This window comes from Gopherus evgoodei, chromosome 16 (genome assembly GCF_007399415.2).
Source record: "Gopherus evgoodei ecotype Sinaloan lineage chromosome 16, rGopEvg1_v1.p, whole genome shotgun sequence".
Taxonomy (NCBI): Eukaryota; Metazoa; Chordata; order Testudines; family Testudinidae; genus Gopherus; species Gopherus evgoodei.
Window position 1 is genome coordinate 355,708 of NC_044337.1, and position 22,718 is coordinate 378,425.

Genomic DNA, 22,718 nt, shown 5'->3' on the forward strand with positions numbered 1-22,718 from the left:
GCAAATGCTTTTGGATGGTTCTGCGGGCCGAATGTGGCCTGTAGTTTGCCTAAGTCAAAGGTCATGAGCTCAAGTCTTGCAGCGGCGTAGGCAAAGCAGCAGGTTTTGAGAAGTGGCCTCGTGCCCCTGGAGTGGTGGGTTGGTTTTTTTGGGGCACAGGAGAGGCCATGTCAAAGAGCAGCAGCAAACAGAACTGGACTTCAAACCTCCACAGCTTCACACGCTGGGGATTTACATCCATCACTGTAACTCCTTGGCCATTCAGCACAAGTCAAAAATCTTCTCTTCTACTCAGGGCCGGTTCTGGCTTTTTTGCTGCCCCAAGCAAAAAAAAAAAAACAAAAAACAAACAAACAAAAAAAAAACACCAGTGGGCCAGCCGGAGCAGTGAAGGGGCAGGGGGGGGGAAGAGAACAAACACACCTGCGGGGTGGCCGGAGCAGCGGAGGGGAAGAGAACAAACAAACCTGCCGTGGGAGCGGTGAAGGGGGGAAAAGACAAAACTGTCAAGGTTCCTTCCCCACTCTGGACTTTAGAGTACAGATATGAGGACCTGCATGTGAACCCCTAAACTGAATTACCAGCTTAGATCTGGTTTTGCTGCCACCACTCCCAAATACTAACTCCCCTCCCTGGATAGTCTTGAGAGACTTCTTCACCAATTCCCTGGTGAACACCGATCCAACCCCTTGGATCTTAACACAAGGGAAAAAATCAATCAGGTTCTTAAAAAGAAGGCTTTTAATTAAAGAAAGGTAAAAATCATCTCTGTAAAATCAGGATGGAGAATAACTTTACAGGGTAATCAGATTTATAGAGCCCAGAGGAACCCCCTCTGGCCTTAGGTTCAAAGTTACAGCAAACAGGAGGTAAAATCCTCTTAGCAAAAAGGAACATTTACAAGTTGAAAAAACAAAGATAAAGCTAACTCGCCTTGCCTGGCTGTTACTTACAAGCTTGAAACATGAGAAACTGTTTCAAAAAGATTTGGGGAGCCTGGATTGATATCTGGTCCCTCTTAGTCCCAAGAGTGAATAACCCCAAAACAAAGAGTACAAACAAAAGCCTTCCCCCCACCAAGATTTAAAAGTATCTTGTCCCCTTATTGGTCCTTTGGGTCAGGTGTCAGCCAGGTTACCTGAGCTTCTTAACCCTCTACAGGTAAAAGGATTTTGGTGTCTCTGGCCTGGAGGGATTTTATAGTATTGTGCACAGGAGGCTGTTTCCTTCCCTTTATAGTTACGACACAAACAAAAACAAAACCTGCGGGACAGCCAGAGCGCGGGTGCAGGGAGACTCCCAGCCCTGCAGATCTGCCCCAGGCAGCAAGGGGGAGAGACAGAAGAGGGGCAGCCAGGGCTTCCTTCAGTGGGGCACTCGCTGCGCCACCTGCCAGGAGGGCTCCGCGCTGCTCCGGTCGGTGGGCAGGGAAGGACGCGGGTTGCCCTGCTGGGCTTGCTACAGACCTGGTACTGGGCGCTCCCCTCCTCCGCGCTGCCACCCCCTACAGGGTGGCCAGAGCAGCAAACCAAAAAGAAAAAACCTGCGGGGTTGGTCGAAGAGGCGAAGAAAAAAAAAAAAAAAAAAAAAAAAAAAAAAAAAGGATTGGCCTGAATGCCGCCCCTTGGAATCTGCAGCCTCAAGCACGAGCTTGCTCGGCTGGTGCCTGGAGCCGGCCCTGCCTCTACTGCAGAAAAGTCTGGGGCATGCTCCAGCACTCTCATTTTGGGGGATTACATGCCGCCCTCGTCACTGTGGCTACCATCTCAAACATAAGGGCATGCCCTCTACTTGTGGGGGACAGCTTTCTACCTGACTCTGGAGTACTGCATTGGCCTTAGAAACCAGGGGCTAAAAGTTCAACTCTCAGAGGCCCTGGCAAAGCAGCTGGATCTTGGAAACTCTCTGCTCTTCTAATCTAATTTTGGTTGGAAAGGGGACCTGGGCAAAAAGAGCTTCACATATACAGCACAGCAGCTAAATAGAGAAACGGCACTCATCTACAGCTCATAGCTCGGTGAGCAGCACGCTCAGCCCGAGACCTTCTTTCTATGAGTTAGGCTTTAGTAGCACAGGAATGCTGGTGTCTTCCCCTGGCTAGCTGCTAGGAATGACAAATGCAGGTCATAGTGACAGGGTGGGGGACTCTCCTGGGAAGCAGTAACTGAAACAGATTTGGGTGTCATGGTGGAACATGAGCTCCCACTGAGAGACAGGAATCTCGGATAAAAACTATTGGAATATTGTGACCAGTTCTACTGCCAATTTTATTAAATTGCAGACAAAGTTCAGAGAATAGCTGTGAGAATGATTAAGGGATTAGAAAACATGTCAGCCTCAAGGAGTTCTAACAACAAAAAAGCTACTTGATCACAGTATGTAAGGACCTACATGGGGAACAAATGTGTGATTGGTTCTTTGATCTGGCAGACAAAGGTGATGTTGAAGCTGGATTAATTCAGACTGGAAATAAGGCATAGTATTTTTAAAAGGAGGGTAGTTAAGCCATTGGAGCGATTTACCAAGGCCTGTGGTAGTTTCTCCAACACTGACAGTTTTAAAATCAAGACTAGGTGGTTTTTAAGAAACATACCAAGGTTCAAACGGGAATTATTTCAGGGTAGGTCTGTTATACAGCTCAGACTAGATCAGGAGTGGGCAAACCTTTTGGCCTGAGGGCCATATTGGGGTTGTGAAACTGTATGGAGGACTGTGTATGGGGAGGCACAGCCTCCCCAAACAGCCTGGCCCCTGCTCCCTATCCACCACGACTGCCCCTCCCTCAGAACCCTCAACTCACCCAACCCCCCTGCTCCATGACTTCCCTGACTCCTATTCACATCCCACCCCTCTGGGACTCCCACATGTATCCAGCCCCCCCATTCCCTGACTGCCCCCCAGAACCTCCACCCCCACCCCCTTATCAAGCTGCTCAGAGCTGCAGAACTGGAAGCTGCACCGCCCCACGGAGCGAGCTGTGCTGCCTGCATGGGAGCATGACTGCAGAGATGGGGGGCCAATGGGGGAGGGGCCAGGGGTAGCGATCCCAGCCAGGAGTTCAAGGGTTGGGCAGGACAGCCTATAGTTTGCCTGAGGTTATGTTTACACCACAGAGGCACAGCTATGGTGCTGCAGCCATGTTACTGTCATAAGTACTGACTCCATCCAGGTCTGGAGCATTGGACAGAAAAAAAGCTTTGTGGGTGCCTCATGCCCACCACAATCAGCTGTTCTGCAGCACGCAAGAGGGACTTGTGAGGGAGAAGGAGAGTGAGAGTGGGGACAGGGCATACTTGGGGGAGAGAAGCAGCAATGCAGGGGTGGGCCCTTGAGGGAAAAGGTGGCGTGTGTGGTAGGGGGAGGTGGAGGGGGAAATTAGCACCAACCCCTGGGAAGAAGAGGAAGTCAGCGCTGTGCTCTGAACATGGAAGGAGTTTTTCCCATGGGTGTAATTAATTCACACTCTCAAAAAAGGCAGCAGCAAGGTCGATGGAAGAATTTGCTTGGTCTGTTAAGATGAGCAACAATTATGCTGAGATCTGTGGAATTGCAAAGGATGTTGTAGCAACTCAGTCACTTCCTGATTCTGGGGCTAACTGCACAGGCTCTACTCACCCTTTTGGAGAGACTTCATAAAAACCCTAGATCACCTCAACAGGCCTTCTGACAGGAGTCCATTTCTCTTTTTGGACAGGAATTTCAGGGAAATTGGACAGAGAATGAATAAAACGAGTTTTTGGATTTACAACTAAGCTTGGTGAGTTTTGCAAACCACGTACATTAAAAGAAGGAATTAAAGAGAGTGTGATCCAGAAACATTTGTTTAATTGCACTTTTATTTTTTAGGTTTTCTCAAATCTGTGTAGGAGACAGACATGGCTTTTACAGTTTCCACAGACATGTTGATTCCAAAGACCACACTAAGAGACTATCACAATGAAGGGGACTTCTGGTTAACCTTGTTTACATGGCATTAATCCCTTTGCTCTTACACATTTATTCCATACTCTGACTTTAGATAGTTTCTACTTGAGAGCAAGGTGCTCTACCCCAAGCTAGAAGAGTGGCGTGAAACAAGTGTTTACACTTCAGTACATTGGCTGGGTCACAGGAGTTAGTCTTTCATATTTTTAAGTTAAATTTGGCTACTTCTCCCATTTTTATTCACTAGAACAAAGCAGCCCTTGGGTATGTGAGTCACTGCTGTCAATCAGGTTTGAACTCTGCACTGCCTGAATTAAAATAAGTTATTCTATATTTAACAGAACACTTGCAAATTTTGCTCAGATATTTTTGTAAAAAAGTGTTCACAGAACCTAGAACAGAGCTAAACAAATTATAATAGCATAATGGAAACTAAGTGGAAATGTTTGTTTTTAAAAACAATTTGTTCCCTCCCCTCATGTGCAATATTTGCAACTCAAAATGCTGCAGGGTTGTGTACACAAAGTAAAATGACTAGAAAATGAACATAAATAAGATTTAAACTTCCCAGCTGAGTGAAAAGCAAAAGAGAAATAGAGCACAAAGAATGAAAATTGGATTTACAAATTCTGTTCCAATAACCTATGTGTCCTGAATAAGCCGGTTAAGATATATACACCCTCATCTATAATTTAACAGTGCCCCTTTAATCTAAAGAGTTCTAGTTTATACTATAATCCTTCCACCTTTATCAGCAGAGAAAAAAAGGCACAGAAGATTGGCAAATGACTGCCTGGAGTAACTCCCTCCTCCTCTATCTGGACAGGGATCCCATTAACTTCTTGTTGCCTGTAGTGCTGTTGTTGTGGGGCTTCTATTGCCCATGGCAAAGTGCAGCCTCAGATAATCTAACCTGCATCACATATGGACATACATGATGTGAATGAAGTAAGGACAGGGGTGTGAGCAGATTGTGTGGTGACAAAGGTGCCTTTGGTGGGACTGGTGGGGAGCACTAACAGCCAGGGGTTGAGGGACACGATGTCTTCATGGTATCAGACTGCAGTGAGTAGGAAGCAAAAAGTTTTGTTGTGCAGGTATTTATCGTATCATAACTGCACTGCTGCCAAGTGCCATACACAGTTAAATAGTCAATGGTAGCTGCAAATTTTTTTTTTTAAATGTGTCACTGGACCTGTACACTTGGCAAGCAACAGGCTGCCTCTTCTGCAGGCTTTTTGCCTGGTGGTTTGGAAAGGCTAGCTGGATAGCTCACCTCTAAGGGATGAAGGTTCACAATAGGCAATCTCAGTCTCACTCTTGGTCCTATACTCAGCCAGAATGCTGCCTCCATTGGATTAGTTTTACAGGATGTCCTGGCACACACTAAGAACATACTGGATACACATGAACATACTATAACCCTTCAGTGTCACTCATTTTAGTGAAGGAGGGTCAAGGGATTTAGCTTCTCACAATGGGAAACACTAGAGGAATCTTTAAAGCACTTACTAGGAGCTGCAGGTCTACACTTAACAGAGTATTCATTCTCTTGGCATTCTGGTCTCAGCCTTTCAGAGCTCAATGGAGCTATGGTGAATTCACAGCTTTTGCAGAGTAGCCCTTGGCTCAGATAGCACCGTTTATTGTTTTTTACAGCTCAGCGTTCAACACTCAAAACCTACGATACCTCAACTCCTTTGGTCTCCACTAGGCATGTATGTGGGTAGGAAATACTTGGATTAGACGTCTCAATAGTAACCTACTTCATGTACTTTCAGTTGGCATCTAACTGCTTGGTGAGCATGTTTGTGATGGCCAGATGCGAAGCCCTACAGGTGGATCCTGAAGTGTCTCTAGTGAAGGGTTAATCTGACATTTCACAGATCTCTGCAATTGTTTAGTTGTTGTTTTAGTATTAATGCTACTAGGAGAGGTGCAATTTTCTCTGTCCTGTTTTCATCACCGTGTCCGCTGCAGAGTACGGCCAGACTTGCTTATTCCAGAACTGATTAAAAAGTTCATACTTACATCAGAGTTTCAGATTAACAAATTGATGGCTGACACAAAAGGACGGCGACAGGAACATGCAGGATGAGTGGCTGACTGCTTAAACCAGGCTAGCTGATCAGGCCAACGAGATTGGGTCCAACTGCCCAGCAGTGCTGTCATTTGCTTATAGTCCTGGTTAACCTGCAATCTGGGGACCTTGGAGAGTCCCAAGCCTGTTCCATTCCACCCCAGGAAATGCAGCTGGTAAGTGCAACACACACTTGAGAGGCAGCCATGTGCCCAGAGGGGAAGCTCACAGGCTCGCTTGTCAGCCACATCCAAATCATCTTCCAACACTTCATCCCAGCCAGTCCAGGTCATCATCATCGTCATCCCCAAAGAGTGGGGCTGGGGGAGGGTGCCCTTTCATGCTCTGAAAGCCCAATTGGAAAGCAGGGTGAGATTATTAGAATTCAGGCTCTGTACAGTCTTGAGGGAGACAGGACCAGGAAACCTCCCCGATGACTGTCTTCCTCTACCCAGCATGGTGGCTCAAGCCTTTGAAATCAGATAGGAAGGGCTGCAGCCCCAGAATGCGCCTATGGAGCCTTAACATGCCCTGCAGGAGGGTCTCTCTTTTCCCATCATTACAGTACATTAGCTCTGAACCTGCTGACTTGTCATAAGACAGGTGGTGTTGCTGGTCGTTGCCTTTATGTATGTAGCTCATCCCTTATGTAATGTCTCAGATGCACTGGACAGTCTCCAGTTCAGCCGCAAATCTGGGGCTCCCAGAAACCTAACTAATCAGAACTACAGTAAATGCAGGGCGCATAAGTAGTGATAACCTGAAGCTACTGGATGTCAGACATGAGGTTCCCCCATGTCTCGAAAGTTCTTCCAGAGCAAGCCGTGGCTTAATGTCTCAGTCACTTCAGAGAAACAGAAAAGCTGGGGTGGTATCCATGAAGGGACTTAAGTGTTACAGTGCTGAGTGGCCCAGCACATAATCTTTAGGCATGCAGTAAATCACAGGAACACTGATCCATAAAGCCAAGTCAGGCCCCCAGGTGCCCTGTACAATAAATGGGGAGAGATAGGCACCACAAAAGCCAACACACTAGGTGCAGAGCGACTTAAACTAACCAGTGGGAGATACCAAGCAAAGGGGTGTGCGCTGAGCCCCACCCACTCTGCTTGCGATCTGTGAATGGGACACCCCTGCCTGGACTCAGGAGGCTGAATTGCTTAAGCTGCTTCTTGCAACAAGAAGTTAGCTGCTGCTCCACATGTAGTGGTACCATCCACTTTACAACTTGTAGCCTAGTGGCTAGAGCTCTGATCTAGGATGTAAGAGACCCAGGTTCAAAAACGTCTTCTCCCTGCCCAAGGAGAGAAGAGATTTGAACAGGAACCTCTCCTTCTCCCTTGCAGCCAGGGGTAAGAAATTGAAGCTGCATCTTCCACATCCCAGGATAGTGCTGTAACCACTGGGCTCTGTGATATTCTGATGTGAGGCTCCCTCTCTCTCCTGCTGAAGCTGTTCCACTGTGGATAACTAATGAAAAAAGGATCGAGCCCGGGGACTGGACCCAGGGCCTTCTATCTCCCAGGCTGGTGCCCTAATCACCGGACCACACTCCTCCCACCACGATGATTATCCCCAGCCAGTGGAACAAATATCTAAATAGTCACTGGGCCAGAGAGAGTGGGAATGACTGAGCACTAGCACCACCTCCTCCTGGATTTTGTATGAGACCTAATCCAGCAGGCAGCCTCCAAGCATGCCTACTGGAATGGTCCTCGACTTAGATGGACAAACGCCTGTCTTCCCTGGTTTGCAAAGCACCCTCGGGCTTAGGTGGGAGACAGGCGTCTGAATGCCTAGATGGAAGCAGCAGTGCACATACCCCCAGGATCTAGAACTTAAGGGTCTAGAGAACATTTCCAGTGGAAGGTTAGGCACCTATAATGTTAAGGGAAACGCCTGCTTGGCTGTCACCTAACTTTTAGGCCCAACCTGACTGGAGCCCCCAAGGGTCAAGCTGTTTTCAACCCAATCCCGACACTTTCCCTCAAACCTAAGCTGTTTTTGCTGCTGCAGTGCCTCCTGCCCCTAGGGTTGGCATAGCAGCAGCTGTATGCCTTGATCCTTCCATTTGCTGCGCTCTGCTGCAAAGTGCGCTGCCACTCCTTGGCACACTCCGAATGGCAGTGCACACAGAGCAATGAGGTGGTAAAGGATGGCAGGAGCAGGGCACGCAGCTGCCATCACCCAACCCTCATGGGTAGGAGGAGGGGAGCCATCCAACCCTGGGAGTCCAGCTGTTTTTACATCTAACCTAAACCTGACACATGTAGTCCCATCCCACTGGGTTTGGGTCAGGGTGCAGGGATCTAGTTTTGTGCACTGCAGTGGTGCTGTGCATAGATAGATACTTAGGTGCACAACTCTGGAGTTCAGGTTTCTAAAGTTACTTTGTGGATCACATCCCAAGTTCTTACCACTTCTTCCTCATCCTCCTCTTCAGGTGTAACTCCAGGCTTTAGTGGTTTATGGGTTGCAACTTTAAACAAGTCGTCATCATTCTCAGTGAGACTAGAAAAAGGACAGAGAATTAAAAAGAAGCTACTTCTCAATGTGGGAAAGGAAGCCAAATGCAATTTGCCTGCATTTTAGGAATACGCTCTAATCCCACCACTCAGGTTTGTACGGCAGTAACAGGCTACTCACGGATGTATGAAGCTAGTTGGGGCTTATACAGTGAAGTAACAGGACTCCCCTCTAGGCAGCCAGGACAAGATCACACACTGGAGTGGAACTTCACAATAGCTAGCTGTTGATAACAACTTTGCAATGGAATCTACTGATTCAGGTAGAAACAAGGGACAAGGACCATACTGATTGCCCAGTTTGTAGTGCAGCACTGCAATCACTTATCCTGTAGGTCTTAGCCATACTAGCACTTTTCAGTTTCTCCCCTGGAGACAGCACTAATTAGACTGGACACCTGCAACTACTAATATTTTAGCCACCATTGTTCAGAGCAAATCTGAACAAGTACCTAGCTGGCTAGCCAGCCCAACCTAGCACACTGCCCTGCACTAATGGAATAGCAGCACCAGCTGCCAGATGCTTAGGCCCCACTAGCCCACCACCAGTGGCAGGCCAACTCCACAACAATGGGAAATTGAGAAAGGAGCTGCGGCAGCCATAGCACTCTCCAATCACCACTAACCTGGAATCCTTCTGCTTGGGGCTAGATGCCAGTCCTTGGGATTCTGTAGTTTCATGGTTGGTGGCTGGATCCTTCTCTGCCATCTCTGATGTTAAGTCAGAAATGCTTGTACCCATTTCAAACCTGGGTGCATCTGGAATTCCCAGACAACTTCCCCCCTCTGCACTTTTCAGAGGCAGGGATTCCAGTCCTCCTGTAGGGTCCTCTGCCTTGTGCTCTGTAGCTGGCGTTTCTGAAGGCATGGCCTCTTCCATTGCTCCCAGCTTTGTGTCCGGAATAGAGGGCTCTGGAGTTTCTGCCTGAACAGATGCTATTTTTTGTGAGCTGCCTTCATGCTGAGCTAGGTTACTGGGAGCACTTGCCTGCCTTTGTTCAGCCAGTACAGAGTCTACATCCTCCTCAGGAACCACCAGCCCTTGGTTGGGCTTTATTGGTTCAACCAATTCAGAGAAGGTATGCGCTTCATGCATCTCCTGGATCATCTTCACTTCTGATGCTGTAGTATTCTGGGTCCTCTGCTCTTCCTCAGGAGATCTGGGAGGTGTAGCAATACCAGCAGACTCACCTGTTGGTTTAGTTGGGTACACAGTGCTTGGTGCTGACCCATACTGGACAGCACCTTCATGGTCCTCTTTTGCTTTTGGTGGGCTTTCCTGTTTCCTCTCTCCAGTTCTAGGCTCCTCCTCCTCACTGTTGCTCTCTCGCCTCTCCCGTTGTCTGCTGAGCAGCTGCAGAGTTACAGTCTGGAAAACAAAGGAAAAAGAAAAGGAAAGGAAGTGTTAATCACTAGATATACAAACAGTCATGGTGGTTCATAACAGCTGCTGCTCCACTGAAGGAAGGAAAGTTTCTTGATGCTTTAATATGGAAGATGATCATCCAGCTAGGTGCACTTGAGTAGTTCATGTATTAGCTGGGCCTCTGAGGCATTTTCAGATAAGTTCTTGCACTTTTGCAGAAGGCAACTATCTAAGGTAGAAATGCTACTGCACTTGCCTAATGTTCACCGCCATCTTCTAAGAGTGCAAGTATCAGGCAGCACTTCTCCTCAAAGAGGCAGGCAATGTATTACCTGCAAACGGGAAAACCAAGGCTGGGCAGTTGGAACACAGCAAGTCACTGTCTGTTCTTGGAGGTGAGGGAGAAGAAATTAAAACTCGTTTCCTAACTCCCAATCCTATGTTTCTAGCCACTAGGAAACATTGTTTCCATTTACACAGCACAGTCTTCCTTCCTTCCCCTAACCAATGGGACTTGAAACCAACCCAGGAAGCGCACTCTGGGGAGATGAGACTTCCAACTTTGCCCTCTCTGCTGAGCCTCCCAACAAAGCAGCCACTGAGTGGATGTGTGTTTGCCATCCAGCTTCCACTACTCAGGCCAATACTCAGCATCCCACCTATTGACATGCTCAGAACTGAGTCAGTGTCCTAGAGGTCAAAGGTCATGTCTCATCATTGATGCTCTCAGCTTCTTAACCCTTGATTGCCCTACCCCAAGTGCCAACACAGGAAGCACTTCTGGCTGTGTAAAAGTTCTATTGCAGCCCCAAACCTAACCTGACAATCCTGAGGCTGCTATGTGTGTGGGGATTCTAGGCAGAGGCAAAGTCTAATTTCTAAAAAAAACTGTTTCCACCTTAATTGTTGAAATGAGACATCTGCCATGAACTAAGCCCTATTCTTAACCTTTCTCGGTGAAGGGACCTAGAACAATCCTCAAAGTCATCTCTCAAGTTGATCTGAGAGGGAAGAGTGGGTACAGAAGACAGCTGGGTTTTGGAAAGTGCCATGTGTACTTTTGAAAGTACATTGGGAAGGGCAAAAGTAAAACTTCTTAGATTCAAGTCAGCAAAAAGCCAGCAGGAACTCAGTCCTCTGAGCTAGGTACCCACATCCAGTGCCCATATTCTGACTGATCTCCTCCTTTCAGTACCACAGTGACAGCTTGCATTGCTGCACTTGGATTATTTCTTTAGAGGTAAAAACTACCAAATTCTTCTGCTCAGTTTTCCTCAATATTAAATCAAATTAAGCCATCCTTGTCTTATTTAGCCTATTCCCTACTGCCTTGTGAAAGCTCAACAAGAATGGTGAGCATATCAGATGCATTGTCTGGGGCCGGTTGTGTTCAATACTGGGGCCGGTTTTGTTCAATATCGTCATTAATGATCTGGAGGATGGCATGGACTGCACTCTCAGCAAGTTTGCAGATGACACTAAACTGGAAGGAGTGGTAGATACGCTGGAGGGTAGGGATAGGATACAGAGGGATCTAGACAAACTAAAGGACTGGGCCAAAAGAAAGCTGATGAGGTTCAACAAGGACAAGTGCAGAGTCCTGCACTTAAGGAAGAATCCCATGCACTGCTACAGACTAGGGACCGAATGGCTAGGAAGCAGTTCTGCAGAAAACGACCTAGGGGTTACAGTGGATGAGAAGCTGGATATGAGTCAAGAGTGTGCCCCTGTTGCCAAGAAGGCTAACAGCATTTTGGGCTGTATAAGTAGGGGCACTGTCCAGCAGATCGAGGGAGGTGACAATTCCCCTCTATTCGACATTGGTGAGGCCTCATCTGGAGTATTGTGTCCAGTTTTGGGCCCCACACTACAAGAAGGATGTGGAAAAATTGGAAAGAGTCCAGCGGAGGGCAACAAAAATGATTAGGGGGCTGGAGCACATGACTTATGAGGAGAGGCTGAGGGAACTGGGATGGTTTAGTCCGCAGAAGTGAAGAATGAGGGGGGATTTGATAGCTGCTTTCAACTACCTGAAAGGGGGTTCCAAAGAGGATGGATCTAGAGTGCTCTCAGTGGTAGCAGATGACAGAACAAGCAGTAATGGTCTCAAGTTGCAGTGGGGGAGGTTTCAGCTGGATATTAGGAAAAACTTTTTCACTAGGAGGGTGGTGAAGCACTGGAATGGGTTACCTAGGGAGGTGGTGGAATCTCCATCCTTAGAGGTTTTTAAAGTTAAGCTTGACAAAGCCGTGGCTGGGATGATTTAGTTGGGAATTGGTCCTGCTTTGAGCAGGGGGTTGGACTAGATGACCTCGAGGCCCCTACCAACCCTGATATTCTATGATTATCGTCCTAGTTTCTCTGGGAGAAAAGGTTCCCATATTTTACTGTCCCTCACTATTGCATCTCCCCTCATTTTTTTATAGTATCCTTTTCATTGCGGTTACTAATAGCTTTACATTATTCCAGATCCAGGCTAGAGGTATATGTGTTCTTTTGGCCCAAGACTCATTTTCACCTTTGTTGGCTTGTATCCCATCAGTACTGTACCTTGATGGTGTTCATAACAACACCAAGAACCGTTCTGCCACTGTATGACTCCTCCAGCTCAAATTCACCTCTCAAAATCTGAAATACCCCATTCATGATCTTCTTCACCTGAGAACAACGAAGAGGAACATATAAATATGATATCTGTGTCATTCGTAACATGTAAGAAAGAATGGGCCACCAAACCAACATCATAGGCTTCTCCATACAGCAGAACAGTCAGTCCAAGAGGGACCACAGTTCTGTTTTACGAGAATGCACCGTTCACATTAGGCATGGCAACGCTGGAGACTGCCAGAGTTGCACAAAATATAATTAGTGACAGCTTGAGTATGTGTAAATGGTACGTCTACCAGGATTTTCATTCTTTAAAAAGTTGTAATCTGTATTGGGAGGTCAAGACTTCACACCAGGAGTCACACTGCATCTTTCCCTCCAAGGCCCCTGATTCCTAGTACTCTACACAGGAACAAGCTCATCCTCTGGGCATGCTTTCCCCAAAGAATAAGGTATTGCCAGTGTGTTTAATAAGTAACTCTCCCCCTACCTAGGGAAACAGTTCAGGGTAGAGACGAGGGTAAACCAGACCACCCTGGTTGGGCCAGCTCACCTCTTCTGTAGAGTCTGCAGGTGGAGATTTCTCCTGATTTTCCAGTACAGAGTCCTCCTCCAGCTCCCTGATACGCTCTTCATAGCGAGCCTTCAGGGCAGCAACATGGGACTGTAGGGCTGAATACTGTCAAGGGAAAGAGGTAGTCAGAGCAACTCAGTAGATCCTCACTGACATTCAGATCTTGCTACTGTTGTGCCCAGTTTGCAGCAGGACAGGTTAGTGACAGCAGCACATTTGTTCACAATGCCATGATTGTCTTTGCAAGAGATTAAAAAAACAACAAAAGCCTAAAATTTGCAGAGAGCTCCTAAGAGGAAGAACACATACAAGCTGCAATTTTCTCCTGTTCCTGATAAAGCAGCTTTATGCAGGATTTCACTATCTGAGGTATTTACAGAACTCCCTCAGAATTGTCCCCGGAACAACCACTATTGCCCTACCCCTGTGAAGACAATAGTCATGCTGGGAAGGAAGGCTCTGTGGACTCCCCCAACCTTGGGAAGTCAAGGAGGGGGTAGGACTGCACTGGGATGCTATGCAGCAGCATTCTTTGGCAGAAGGGCTGGATCCTATCACTGGGCCCATATCAGCCACTGGAAGCAACACAAAGCTCTCTCCTTTATCCAATGGGACAACAACATCAGTGGCCTAAGTCAAGATACTAATCAGTGAGGGTTAGCCTCAGTGTTCACCCTTACCTTCTCGTTGATCAGCCCCAGTTGCTCCAGCTTCTCCTGTAACACAGAGAGTTTTTGCGCCTCAGCATTTCTAGAGTGTTTCAGAGTGGAGAGCTGAAAAAAAAGAAACAGAATTATAACACCACACATAAGAACGGCCATACTCAGTCAGACCAAAAGCCCACCTAGCCTAGTATCCTGTCTTCTGACAGTGGCCAATGCCAGGTGCTTCAGAGGCAATGAACAGAATGGGTAATCATCAAGTGATCCAACCCTCTCACCCATTCCCAGCTTCTGGCAAACACAGGCTAGGGACCCCATCCATGCCCATCCTAAGCCATTGATGGACCTATCCTCCATCCATTTATCTAGTTCTTTTCTAAACATGTTATTGTCTTGGCCTTCGTAACATCCTCTGGCAAAGAGTTCCACAGGTTGACTGTGTGTTGTGTGATTTAGCTGGGGATTGGTACTGCTTTGAGCAGGGAGTTGGACTACATCAGGGGTAGGCAACCTATGGCACACAAGCTGATTTTCAGTGGCACTCACACTGCCTGGGTCCTGGCCACCAGTCCAGAGGGCTCTGCATTTTAATTTAATTTTAAATGAAGTTTCTTAAATATTTTAAAAACCTTACTTTACATACAACAGTTATATATTACGGACTTATAGAAAGAGACCTTCTAAAAATGTTAACATATATTACTGGCACATGAAACCTTAAATTAGAGTGACTAAATGAAGACTTGGCACACCACTTCTGAAAGGTTGCCGACTCCTGGACTAGATGACCTCCTGAGGTCTCTTACAACCCTGATAGTCTACGATTCTAAGAAATACTTCCTTTTGTTTGTTTTAAACCTGCTGCCTACTAATTTCATTTGGTGACCCCTAGTTCTTGTGTTATGTGAAGGAATAACATAACATTTCCTTATTTACTTTCTCCACCCCCGTTATGATTTTATAGACCTCTAACATATCACCTTGTAAACGTGAGGTACTCACCCCTGCAGCGCCTCCTGTTGGTCTCTCAGGGAATTAGCTCAATTCAGCTCCGAAGCGCCCTCTGCAGGCTGGTGATCCGCCTGTCCTCTGGCCCCCGTGACCCTCCCGGACTCAGTGCCCTTGTACCTGGGGTGCTGCTCCTGAGCAGTAATCCCCTCAGTCTTAGGGTCTCCCCTCACTGGGGAACCTCCATCCACTAGTCCCACCTCGCCTCAGTATAAGGCTTCTGCTAGTCATTGTCTAACCCCCCTATTCTGGGACAGACTACGGTATCAGCCTACTCATCACTGCCAAGGTTGGGTTTGGACCTGCTGCCTTGGTCTACCACTGGGCTGTCCTCTGCAACCCGCAGTGACTGTTGCCTTATGCTAGGCCACAGCCTGGGCTTTCCAGGCCGGAGCTCCCCAGCTCCTCTGTCTTTCCCCAGCCCCTTTGCCTTTCCCCAGCCCTGCTCCACTCAGGTACCTGGGCTCTAGCTCCTGGCAGCTAGGCCCTTCTCCCTCTACAGGCAGAGGGAGACTGTATGTCTACCGCTGGCTTCTCTGCCTTTATAGGACCAGCTGAGTCTGTTTGGGGCATGGCCCCAGCTGCAGCCACTTCTCCCAATCAGCCCAGCCTAAAAGCTGCTTTCTCCAGCCACAGCTCCCCCACCCCCGGGCTGTTTTTAACCCTTCAGGGCAGGAGCGGGATAACCACCCTGCTACACACCCCTAGCTGTCTCTTTTCCAAGCAGAGAAGTCCCAGTTTTATTAATCTCTCCTCACAGGGCAGCAGTTCCATACCCTTAATCATTTTTGTTGCCCTTTTCTGAACCTTTTCCAATTCCAATATATCTTTTTGAGATTGTGCGACCACATTTGCACACAGTATTCAAGATGTGGGCGTAACATGGATTTATATGGAGGCAATATGATATTTTCTGTCTTATCTATCCCTTTCTTAAATGATTCCCAAAATTGTGTTCGCTTTTTTGACTGCTGCTATACATTGAATGGATGTTTTCAGAGAACTATCCACAATGACTCCAAGATCTCTTTCTTGAGTGGTTACAGCTAGTCTAGATCCAATCATTTTATATGTATAGCTGGGATTATGTTTTCAATGTGCATTACTTTGCATTTATCCACACTGAATTTCATCTGCCATTTTGTTGCTCAGTCACCCAGTTTTGTGAGGTCCTTTTGTAACTCTTCACAGTCTGCTTTGGACTTAACGATCCTGATTTTTTTTTTGTATCATCTGCAAATTTTGCCACCTCACTGTTTACCCCTTTTTCCAGATCATTTATGAATATGTTGAATAGGACTGGTCCCAGTACAGACCCCTGGAGACCACCACTATTTACCTCTCTCCAGTCTGAAAACTGACCATTTATTCCTACCCTTTGTTTCCTATCTTTTAATCAGTTACCAATCTTTCCTCTTATCCCATGACAGCTTACTTTGCTTAAGAGCCTTTAGTGAGGAAACTTGTCAAAGACTTTCTGAAAATCTAAATAAACTATATCCACTGGATTACCCCTGTCCACATGCTTGTTGACTCCCTCAAAGAATTCTAGTACATTAGTGAGGCACGATTTCTCTTTACAAAAGCCACGTTGACTCTTCCCCAATAAATGACGTTCATCTGTGTCTGACAATTCTGTTCTTTATTATAGTTTCAACCAGCTTGCCTGGTACTGAAGTCAGGCTTACTGGGCTGTAATTGCCAGAATTGCCACTGGAGCCCTTTAAAAAGCTTGGTGTCACATTAGCTAGGCTCCAGTCATCTGATTTAAACGAGAGGTTACCTACCAAAGTTGTTAGTTCTGCAATTTCACATCTGAGTTCCTTCAGAACTCTTGGGTGAATACCATCTGGTCCTCGTGACTTATTACTCTTTTATTTATCAATTTGTTCCAAAACCTCCTCTAATGATACCTCAACCTCCTCTGATTTGTCACCTAAAAATGTCTCAAGTTTGGGAATCTCCCTCACACCCTCAGTTGTGAAAACCGATGCAAAGAATTCATTTAGCTTCTCTGCAATGGCCTTACTGTCATTGAGAACTCCTTTAGCATCTCAATCGTCCAATAACCCCACTGGTTATTTAGCAGACTTCCTCCTTCTGATGTGCTTAGCAAAAATAAATTAAAAAAAAGACAACTTTTTGAGTCTTGGCTAGCTGTTTTTTAACTCTTTATTGGCCTTTCTAATTACACTTCATTTGTCAGAGTTTGTGCTCCTTTCTATTTTCTTCAGTAAGATTTAACTTTCACTTTAAAGGATGCTTTTTTACTCTCACTGCTTCTTTTACTTTGTTGTTTAGCCACAGTGGCACTTCTTTGATTCTCTATGTTTTTTTAATTTAATCAGCAGCAGAGATGCATTTTTACTATTCCTTGTCCACCAGACCTATCAAACTTTTCTCCTCAGAAAAACTGTCATGCTCAGCAAACCTCAGCTGCAGCATTTCCTGATAGCTAATTCTGTTCTGAGGTCAGCATGCCCCTTCTCTGTCCTGTACAGAACCCCTGCTAACACATCAACAGCCAGCCTCTGTGTTAATCCCAACCACCCAGAGTTAATGGGGCAACATCCAGACACATCCTCCAGTCAAGAGGGGCACCGTCATCTCCTCTGAAAAACCAGGAAATGGAAAACACTAGCCACACCAAGGTGGCAGAGCACTACTGGGTATTAGATTCCGACTACACTCCTCCCATTTGCTTCCAAGGGACAACAGCATGCAGGAAAGAGGTGGAGAAGTGAGTGTATAGACAAGTGGTTAGAAAGGGAGAGTCTACCTTCTCCTCCAGCTCGGTGATGTGCTGCTGTTGAGAGTCTCTCTGCTCACACACCTCCTGATACTGCCGTAAGTGCTGCTCCTTGGCAGAGACCAGAATGCGCTCACATTTTGCTTCCCACTGGGATTCCAACTCTGTCTGGATGAGCGACTGCTGCCCAGGAAGTAACAGCAGTTATTAGCAGGGAACTACCAATACATGACAGTTACATCCACTCTTATGAGCAGAGAATTCTGGGGTGAGGCCAGGGCAAGGCAAACTCTCTTGCCTAGCTCTGCCATCTTGGAGTTGGTGTTCTATCCCTGCAGCATTTCCTCCCCACACAAAACACAACTCCATCCTCCATGGGAGGGCAATTCTCTAACGCTGGCTCAGATTGCAGCCCCTTGCTTCACCAGCTGCCGTTGCTATTTGAAGGAAGCCCAACAGTGATGGAGTCCCGTTCACCCTTCTCTCTACAAACAACTCTACTCTTCCCCAACTCCACTCTGACTAGTTAAAAAGGAGCTCCGCTCTTCTCTTGCTCTGTTGGCACAAGGATGGACACCTCTTGGCTATCTTCTGATCACTTGCTCTGGAAGACCAAGCAGGCAAGATTTGCACCCATCAGAACTCCAACAGCTGGCTGGAGACCAAACTCAGAATCACAGCCCATTGTTCTGAAGTTAGGAGCCTTCCTTACTCCCCACCTAGTGTAGTTTCCTGTTTGCCTTGGTTACTTAGTTCTTTGAAGTCATAGGTAAGAATCCTGGAGCAGAAGGTAAAGGCAAAGCCAACACAGGCCAGCAAAGCAGAGGAGAAGCACTGAAGACTAATCCCCTTAGTGAAGCAGGGTGCTATTTTTCTTCACTGAGCAATTGATGCAGCTTTATCTAATCTATAATCAACTGGCTTTCCAGCTGGAACTCACACAAACCTATCCAGTGGGAGGAGGTCCCCTCACCTGCTCTGCTGCTGCTTGATCAGTTGAAGTCCGTGCCTTTTTCAGGAGCTGTCGAAGCTTGTCCAGTTCTTCCTGGTAGGACCTGCGAATCTCATCCATCTCTTCCTCAGCCTGGCTTCTCTCCAAGAGGGATTTCTTCTTCCTCTCAACAAGGTTCTGGGGCACAGATAGTGGTATGTCTGAGCACAGGTCTGGACTGCATCCAGATAGCGTCTCATCCCCTGGGGCACTGTGGGGAATCTCATTGTCATTATTATGATATACGGTCATTAACATACAAGGAACATTAAAATCTATGTAAATGCACTCCGGAACTGATGCGCCAAAACTGTGTTGTTTGTAGGGAAAGAGTTGGCAATCCAAAATTTGGTTTGCCTTGTGAGAGTCTGCAGGAGCACTAAGTTAAGTTTAGCATCCAACTGGAACCGTGCATCTCCCTTGAAATGGAGATGCCTGGGCCTACCTTTTCCAGGTTCTCTCTCTCTAATTTCAGGTCTGCTAGCTCTTCTTCCAGTGTCGTAACCTTCAGGTCCAGTTGCCTGCGGCTCTGCTTCTCAGCTCTGAATTTAGTGTGCGTGTCTTCTGAGGATTCTTGGAGCTCTGCAAGAACACAGCTCACTGTGAGTTTCCACACTTCATATTTCAGATTAATCTGAGTGGGAAAAAAAAAAAAACTTACAGCCCATAAGCAAGAGTAGAACACAGAAGGGTCAAAGAACACAGAACATGTTAACGGCTGTTATGAGGACTGAAGGTAGGACAAGTAGTAATAGGTTTAATCTGCTGCAAGGGAGATTTAGATTAAGTCTCCCTTGCAGCAGATTAAACCTATTACTTCTTGTCTTACCTTCAGTCCTCATAACAGCCATTAATATAACTCAAGACTTATCAGATTTCTCCCCTCCTCCCACAGTCTTCCCCCCCACCCATCCCAAAGAGTTCTTTTAGCAGCTAAAATTTTTAGTCTTTCCTTATAGGTCAGAATTTCTAAATCCTTTTTTTTTTGTTGCTCTCCTCTGAACTCTAATTTGCCCTCCTCTCTCCTCAAGTGTGGTGCCCAGAACTGGAGAGTACTCCAGCTCAGGCCACACCAGTGCTAGGTGGGACAATTACTTCCCAAGTCTTACATACAACACTCCTGTTAATATACCCCACAATATCAGCCTATTTCGCAACTGCATTACATTTATAAGAGTCTCTGGGTCTTGCATTGCACACTGACCTCTTCTTAAACTCCAAAGATATCCAAACAAGTGACTACTTGCGTTGATTTTATTACCCTAAAGAAATACAGGTACATTACATATAGACTGAATTAACCCTTCAGAGTCTGTATGGCTCCTACACGGAAGACACCTGGGAAACTAGCTGTTTTCAGAAAGAGGTGGAAAGGTTTCTGGCCCGGGGAGGACAGGACAGGTCCGGACTCTTGACCAAAGCTACTCCAAATCTGATGTTTTTATTTTGCTTCCAAGAAAAACAACAAACAAACAACAAACAACAACTGAACTACTGCTTGCATCCAGTCTGCTTCTCTGCTACCAGTTTGAGCAGACTGTCAGCTGAAGACAGAGCAGCCAGGATTCAGCCTGGGGGCAGGAGGAATTGGTCAATATAGTGGAAAAAACCCACAATAATAAAAAACTAACAATGCCTCTTCAGGTTCATAGTACACAGTCTCCTGAAGGCAAATGCCTATATAGAGTCAAGGAGAGCTTAATAGTAAACTGAAAAGTAAAGCCCCCTTTTTAGCTCAATTAGGTGAAGCAGACACTGCAAGAACAGTGTCTCAACTAACAATAATACTTAAGGCCAGATCTGTGTTTACCTGGAAAGAATCAGGATTGAGCCACAGTGAAATATATGCGTTTTCACTGATTTCACCAAGAAGGGAAATTAACTTTGTTACTAGGAGTCTGCAAAACAACCACCAGGTTATGTCCACTAAACAGCTAATGAATGCTGATAATTTACCCAGTTGCGAAGCACTACTGGTGTGCATGACAAAGTCTTTATCCCATAAAGGAGCTTAATCTAACCCTGAAGGAAAAGTGAGAAGAGAAAAGCAGAGAGGAGGATCTGCTCTTGGATGAACATTTGCAAAGAACTCGGAGCATTTTAGTCTGTGGGCTACTCCAGCCTTGAATGTGCCACAGAAACAAGGCACTCTTTACCCATTTATGTCAATAAGCCACATTTGCAAACAGGGCAGACTTTGTATGGCCCTCCTTCCCCACTGCCAGGCATATTACCAAGGAGGATTCAGGAGACTGAGTGAACATAAGAATGGCCGTACTGGGTCAGACCAAAGGTCCATCCAGCCCAGTATCCTGTCTACCGACAGTGGCCAATGCCAGGTACCCCAGAGCGAGTGAACATAACAGGTAATGATCAACTGTTCTCTCTCCTGCCATCCATCTCCACCTTCTGACAAACAGAGGCTAGGGACACCATTCCTTACCCATCCTGGCTAATAGCCATTAAAAGCACTTAACCTCCATGAATGTATCTAGTTCTCTTTTAAACCTTGTTATAGTCCTAGCCTTCACAACTTCCTCAGGCAAGTTCCTCTCTAGCATGCTTCTTGCTTGCATATATATACCTGCTCCTGGAAATTTCCACTACATGCATCCAACGAAGTGGGTATTCACCCACGAAAACTCATGCTCCAAAAAAGACGGTTACTCACCTTTGTAACTGTTGTTCTTCGAGATGTGTTGCTCACATCCATTCCAGGTAGGTGTGCGCGCCACGCGTGCACGTTCGTCGGAAACTTTTTACCCTAGCAACTCCAGTGGGCCGGCAGGTCACCCCCTGGAGTGGCGCCGCCATGGCGCTCGATATATACCCTTGCCGGCCCACCCGCTCCTCAGTTCCTTCTTGCCGGCTACTCCGACAGTGGGGAAGGAGGGCGGGTGTGGAATGGATGTGAGCAACACATCTCGAAGAACAACAGTTACAAAGGTGAGTAACCGTCTTTTCTTCTTCGAGTGATTGCTCACATCCATTCCAGGTAGGTGAATCCCAAGCCATACCTAGGCGGAGGGGTCGGAGTGAGAAGTAGCGGCATGGAGCACTGCAGATCCGAAGGCCGCATCCTCTCTTGACTGCTGGACCAGGGCATAGTGGGAAGCAAAGGTGTGGACCGATGACCAGGTCGCTGCCCGACAGATTTCCTGGATGGGCACACGGGCGAGGAAAGCCAGCGACGACGCCTGCGCCCTGGTAGAATGCGCAGTCACACGACCCGTAGGGACGTGGGCCAAGTCATAGCAGGTCCTGATACAGGACGTTACCCATGAGGATAACCTCTGTGAGGAGATAGGAAGCCCCTTCATGCGGTCCGCTACTGCCACGAAAAGCTGGGGGGATTTGCGGAACGGTTTGGTCCTCTCCACATAGAACGCGAGAGCCCTACGGACATCAAGCGAGTGGAGCTGTCGCTCCCTGCCTGAAGAGTGAGGTTTCAGGAAAAAAACCGGGAGGAATATCTCTTGGTTGATGTGGAAGGCCGAGACCACCTTGGGGAGAAATGCAGGGTGTGGCCTCAGCTGCACCTTATCTTTGTGGAAGACTGTATACGGGGGGTCTACCACGAGAGCCCGGAGTTCCGACACCCGTCTAGCTGAGGTGATAGCTACTAAAAAGGCAGTCTTCCAAGAGAGATAGAGTAGGGAGCAAGTAGCTAACGGCTCGAAGGGGGGCCCCATGAGCTGAGACAACACCAGGTTAAGATCCCAGGTTGGAGCAGGGAGTCGGACGTTAGGGTATAAACGTTCCAGCCCCTTCAGGAATCTAGTCACCATCGGGTGAGAAAAAACGGAGAGGCCATCCCCACCCGGGTGAAAGGTGGAGATAGCTGCCAGGTGAACCCGCAAAGACGATATCGCCAGGCCCTGTTGTTTGAGGGACCAAATATAGTCTAAAATATTGGCCACCGAAACTTCCATAGGGCGGAGACCTTTCTCCACGCACCAACAGGAGAAACGCTTCCACTTGGCCGAGTATGTCGCTCTAGTGGAAGGCTTCCTGCTGCCCAAAAGTACCTCCCGTACCGGGGTGGAGCAGCGCAGTTCAGAACTGGTCAGCCACGCAGGAACCACGCCGCTAGATGTAGCGACTGCAGGTCCGGGTGACAGAGAGTCCCGTGTTCCTGGGTGATCAGGTCCGGGTGAAGGGGCAGGGGAACTTGGTCGGCTATGGCCAGGTCCAGCAGCATGGGGCACCAATGTTGCCTGGGCCACGCCGGG

The 22,718-nt window shown here is 47.2% G+C and overlaps 1 protein-coding gene across 10 annotated transcripts in view; it reads right to left on the minus strand.

Moving 5' to 3' along the window:
* Positions 1–3,818: 3,818 nt before the first annotated feature.
* Positions 3,819–22,718, minus strand: part of FKBP15 (FKBP prolyl isomerase 15) — a 108,235-nt gene continuing 89,335 nt past the window's right edge. For 7 of the 10 annotated variants that reach the window (XM_030535523.1, XM_030535526.1, XM_030535528.1 and 4 more), the window contains 9 exons: positions 18,932–19,068; positions 18,469–18,624; positions 17,526–17,678; positions 13,757–13,849; positions 13,056–13,181; positions 12,446–12,553; positions 9,156–9,898; positions 8,422–8,515; positions 6,357–6,991 (listed from right to left, as the gene is read on the minus strand). In XM_030535523.1, the coding sequence (XP_030391383.1) occupies positions 6,899–6,991; positions 8,422–8,515; positions 9,156–9,898; positions 12,446–12,553; positions 13,056–13,181; positions 13,757–13,849; positions 17,526–17,678; positions 18,469–18,624; positions 18,932–19,068 (1,703 nt within the window). In that variant the 3' untranslated portion in view covers positions 6,357–6,898. The other 3 variants (XM_030535527.1, XM_030535532.1, XM_030535525.1) reach the window with 2 other exon arrangements.